We start from the raw sequence: 5,580 nt of genomic DNA, 5'->3' as shown, positions 1-5,580 counted from the left end.
GCGAAAAGAGGCTGGATAGCTTCTTCGTCCCCTCTCTCTCCTTGCACACTTATCTCTGGCTTATCAAAGCCTCAAACCAGAACTCTCTGGTTGTTTACCACTCCTATCCTGCAGTGAGGCTAGTGCTCACACAGAGGGTTGTCATCAATGCTCATGAAGTGAGCTCTATCAGGAAAGATGGTGTAAAATTGCAACTCAGAAAGGCTTTTGCTGCCCGGTGATAGTATCCTTACCTCTGAACCAACAATCCAGACCAAGCTACACCTGCTCCAGATAACATCACAGAAACAGGCTGATTAGGAAATAGCTACAATAACGAATCAGAACTTTAAGGCCGAGCTAAAGTGAAAATAGGTCTTGGAAAATCACTCCTGCAATACGTTTCAAAAAATTTCAAGACAACTGTGCCCTGACTGCAGGATTTGCCATTGTCACGCTTTGTGGTTGTGTTTCTACTGTCACACTTACCACTCAAAATTCCTATGTCAACATTTTCCACTGTTTTTGTGTCAACTGCCTTGGTGCAATTCCAGGCTCTGGCCACTAGTGAAAACACGTCTATACAGGAGGCCCCGGGTTCCAAACAAGTTCTGTTCCCAAGTACGTTCGTAATTCAATTTGTACTCAAACCATAATACAGGACAATATAAAATATCCAGAAGTATGAGCAAACATTTGCACGTTGAATCCGTGAAGTTAATAATATTGGATTTCGTATGTAAGCACAAGCTTTCGTAAGTCAAACAGTTGTTAGTCGCAGACATGCCTGTATTCTGAAACTTAAACATTCATCCACTGGTTGTGGATGATGTTTTTATTTAGAAAAAGGTAAAATATCTCCCATCAAGCACACCATTAACTTCCCTCTGCTTCCACAGGCGACCTTCAGTAATCACCAAACCACTTCGCCAACCCTTGTGTGCCCAAACAGTGGAGCGTTGTAAAATGACACATTCTCCATTTAACCATCCTTGGAGTTTCCGCAGTGAAAATGGTTAGGAGATGGAACCCTGTCTGCTCTCTGCACTATAATGTACAGATACCCTGCCCCAGGTCAATATCACACAACTCCAGCTCCTGGTGCATGAGGCTGAATAAACCAAAGGCTCCAGCCTGACACCAGTTATGCACCAGGTACACTTCCCAAACACTGCAGAGCTCGGCGGTAAAGAGGGATACAAGTGTTATGGTGCATTAATCACAAAAATGTTAATATACAGATGCAGCAAGTGATGAGGAAGGCAAATGGAATGTTATTTATTGCGGGTGAATGGAACATAGTGGTAGGGAGATTTTACAGAGCCTCGGCAATACTGAATCTGAAGTATTGTACACAAGTTTAGTCTCCTTACTTGAAAAGATTTTTAGTTGTGTAATGCTCTTAAGTGCAGTTGGAGTGCCCCTATCTGTAACACTAGAAGGCCTGGGTTCAAGTTCCCACCTGCTCCAGAAAAGGTGTCAGGTTGATTCAAAAGAAAATACCTAAAAATTGTGTTAAAAGCGGTTCAGAGGATGCTCTTTCGACTGCTACCATCGATGAAGGGCTTATGAGAAGAGTTTGGCTAGGCCTGTATGCATTGGAGTTTAGAAAAATGAGAGGGTGATCTTATTGAAACAAACGAGATCCTGAAGGAAAAACAACCAAGCTCTACGGATACTGGAAATCCAAAACAAAACCAAATTGCTGGAAAAACTGAGCAGGTCTAGCAGCATCTGTGGAGAGAAAGAATGAACATTTCTAGTGCAGTGACCCTTCTTCAGATCCTGAAGGAACCTGGTAGGGTCAATGCCGAAAGAATGGTCCCCTTTGTAGGAGGAACCAGAACCAGGGACATCAATTAAGGCTAAAATGAAAATGAGGAATTTCTTCGGAGGTCAAAGACGAGTGTGTGGACTGCGGCTGGCTCACTATGTACTCAAGGCTGAGTTAGATTTCTGATTGGAGGGGGTTGAGGTTTTTTTTTGGTGGGAGTGCAGGTGAAGTGGTCTAATGCAGGGTCTAATGACCCACACCAGCTCCAATAATCCCTACAACCTTCCTCTTTCAGAGGAAATCAAATAGATCCAACCACTACAATGTCATCCTTCCACCCATCAATTGAAATCAAAACGTCTGACCTACTGGATCTGAAACAGCCAGCCCAATGAGCTGCTGGTGATCCCCTAATATCACTGGTTGGTCTGAGTCATGTGTCTGCTTAATAAAGAGCCACAGAGAAGTTTAAAAGGGAAGCATCAAGTATTTTATTACATCCAAGTGCATAGATAAAAGTTAGAGGAGAGTCATAAACAGACATTTGTACAATACAAACCATCCTCATGACAGTCTCACTCACCCGTGGAACTGTCTTAACACCAAAACATTTAGCCCTCATTCATTTTCTTGGAAAATAACATTCTATAATATAAAAGGACAATTTCAGAGAATATGCTGCTTTAAGCATATTCACATACACACCTCTGATTTCAGTTCTCTCATTCTGGCAATTACAAACTCATGGAGCTCTTTAGCAACCTCATGAAGAACGTCCCTCTCTCCAAAATGCCCCTTAAAACCCTACTCTTTGACCGAGCTCTCCATTGCCTGCTCTTACCCAATAACGTGGCTCAGCGCCAACTTTGTCAGGTACTCAGAGCCCCTCTGGGATGTTTCACCACACCTGAGGCACTATGTAAATATAGCTTGTTGACAGCACCTAATCAAAGGAGCCTGACACACATTGGTTCAGTTCCCACTAAGTCTAGTGACTAAGGGGATGGTGGGGGGGCGGATTCTAAACAGGCAGACATGGAGGTGGATTTTGGCTTCAGGCTGCCATGACCTGACCTCTCAGAATGGTCAGCTGAAACAGTGGATTCCAGATATTTTTGGTTGAAGGAGCCCTTTACAATTCGGCTAGTAATCAAGGATTGGAACGATAATACTGTTCTTTATTGCTCGTTACACAGTGGCGACAGACGTCAGGAAAATCTTTTAATAATGCTTTCAAAGCAAGTATTCACTTTCATGCCATTCATAAAGCCCATTCATGTGGATTTGCCCTCCCAGAGGGCACAGTTAACCCAGCCCACATTACAGTGGGTACACTTCGCACTCTCTTCACAGTTCCAGCCTGGGAGCTCCTTTACGTACACGAGTGTCAAGCGCGGGTGAGAAGAGAGTTTTCTCTGGGGTGGGGGTTGGGTTGGGGAGAAGGGGCCACAAGAAATGGCTGACTTTGACCTCTGGGGTCAGCGCTGGGGCTCAACACGAGAGCCACCAGCCTTGGGAACTGGGTAGAGGCAAAATGAATCTTCACCGACTTTGTGGGGGTGTAAAAGAAAATCCATTTACTTATCGGAACACCCCGATTACCACTCGGTCACTTTCTCCTGGTGGCACTGAGGCCCACAGCAGCGCCCGCACACACTGCAATGGGGCGGCGATGGCCTTGTGGTATTATTGCTGGATTGTTAATCTAGAGACCCAGGTAACATTCTGGGGACCTGGGTTCAAATCCCACCATGACAGATGGTGGGATTTGAATTCAATAAAAATCTGGAGTTAAGAATCTAATGATGATTACGAATGCATTGTCGATTGTTGAAAAAAAAAGCCATTTGGTTCACTAATGCCCTTTAGGGAAGGAAACTCTCATTCTTACCTGACTTTGCCTACATGTGACTCCAGACCCACAGCAACGCGGTTGACTGTTAACTGCCCTCTGGGCAATTAGGGATAGGCAATAAATGCTGCCTAGTCTGTCACCTCCATAACCAAACGCATGAATGAATGTTTTAATTTAAAAAAAAGGCCAAGATTGACCGGAGGCAGGGGCACTGATAGATTTTTGCAGATAATACTTGCCTCAATGATTGAATTTAAAAATGCAAGAATGAAAATACAGACGTAAGGGTCTCACTCTCCTCTGGACGAGACCCGGGATTGCAAAGCAGATAACTCTCAAAACATCGAACTTTGAGGAATTTGGCAGACAGCAATACTGTAGGGTGCTCAGGGAGAGCCCAGCATCAGCTCGAGATGGGGAAATACATGTTCCGGTCAGTGATGGGGCAGGAAAGCCTGCAGGAGGGCAAGTGTCGACCAGTGAGGAGTGGGCCAAGTTGATGTCCTGTCTCTTTATCTTTCCCCCTCTGGATCGCATTTATCCTCAGAAGAGCTGAATCATGGATTCCCGGGCCTGACCGATTCCAATCCATTTAACTGTCAGGGGAGAAGAGAGGACAGAGGGTGAAGGGGGGGGTTTGGGGTAAACACGCGCAGAATTCTCTCTGACCCCAGACTGAAAACAAGTGGAGAGTGAGCCCCTGCCCAGAAACTCAACCAATCACCTCAAACACAAGGGAATAAAGTTCAGTCCATGTCCCCAAACTTCCTCCCACCCTCAACCTGCTGGAACCAGAGACAATGCCAGTTTCAATTGCTCCTTGTCCCCACACTCCAAACAGGTTAGCAAAGCTCAGGCTCCAGATGAGTAATCGAATGCTGGGGGAAAAAGAAATTATCAGCCCGCTCCCAAACTCACTCGGTGCCCCGACATGCTCCTCGATGAAGTGCACGTAACTCCTGGCGTTCTCGGGCAGCTCACTGAAATTCCGGGCCCCCTCCGTGCTCCTCTTCCACCCAGCCAGCGTCACGTACTCGACCTGCACTTTGTGCAGCATCTCCTGGTTGGCTGCAGAGAGAGAAAATAAGGCGGAAGGTCAGGGAGAGGCCAGCTCATGGTTTCAGCCTACAAGGAACAGTCTCACGGACATCACAGGTCAAACCAAACCCACTGCACGCACACACCATGCAAACACGCCATATACCACCCCATCACAGACACACACTCACACAATGACTCCCAAAAACACACCACACCCCTCCCTCTCAGATACACACACATTGCCACTCCACACAACACACACACCACATATCCCACTCAGACCCTCACACATCACCCTTCACCAACACACACATCCTTCACCCACTCCCCCAGACATTCACCACATTCCCCATCCCCACGGAAAGCCACACACAATGATAGAAAGCTTTCCTCCTCCAGAGAGAGCCAACAGACTTGAGTTAGTTTTCAAACTGAATACAGTTCCCAAATCAGTTAGGTACATTCCCAGATGTATGTTTAATTACCATTATTGGTGTGGCAGTGACCAACCTGGAAAGTAAGGGATGGTTTTTCCATCCAATTTGTATCCAACGCCAACCTTGATCTCTTCGAGAGTGTCGAGTATATCGAGTTTAGTGAGAGCCAGCCTGGGATGGAGAATAAGCAGCACATCACCCCACCTCAAACCACATTTATAGTCATTTAGACATCTTTAAGTTAGGAAAGGATCACAAAGGCGTTCACAGGCAGGTGAAGAACGATCTCACACCAAGCCTCAGCAGGAGGTATTGGGGACATGTGACCAAATGAAAGGGAGCATTTTAAAGGAAGGAAGCGGGAGGTATTCAGAGGGAATTCCAGAGTTCAGAAATGCTCGAGAAGCTGCAATTAGGAGTACAAATTTTCCCAGTGGGAAGGGAGGGGGTGACAGAGATAGGGAGGGGGTGTAGGGGCCGGAGGAGGTGACAGA

General features: G+C 46.1%; 1 protein-coding gene across 4 annotated transcripts in view; it reads right to left on the bottom strand.

Moving 5' to 3' along the window:
* Positions 1-2,220: 2,220 nt before the first annotated feature.
* The window catches only part of LOC109922595 (adenylosuccinate synthetase isozyme 2-like), a 21,645-nt gene continuing 18,285 nt past the window's right edge, over positions 2,221-5,580 (bottom strand). For all 4 annotated transcript variants that reach the window (XM_048619580.1, XM_048619578.1, XM_020522639.2 and 1 more), the window contains 3 exons: positions 5,160-5,257; positions 4,527-4,676; positions 2,221-4,204 (listed from right to left, as the gene is read on the bottom strand). In XM_048619580.1, coding sequence (XP_048475537.1) covers positions 4,152-4,204; positions 4,527-4,676; positions 5,160-5,257 — 301 coding nt within the window. In that variant the 3' untranslated portion in view covers positions 2,221-4,151. The remainder of the gene's footprint in view (positions 4,205-4,526; positions 4,677-5,159; positions 5,258-5,580) is intronic.

The sequence above is a fragment of the Rhincodon typus genome, chromosome 43 (genome assembly GCF_021869965.1).
Source record: "Rhincodon typus isolate 14 chromosome 43, sRhiTyp1.1, whole genome shotgun sequence".
Lineage (NCBI taxonomy): Eukaryota > Metazoa > Chordata > Chondrichthyes > Orectolobiformes > Rhincodontidae > Rhincodon > Rhincodon typus.
This window is presented reverse-complemented; position numbering and strand designations above follow the sequence as displayed.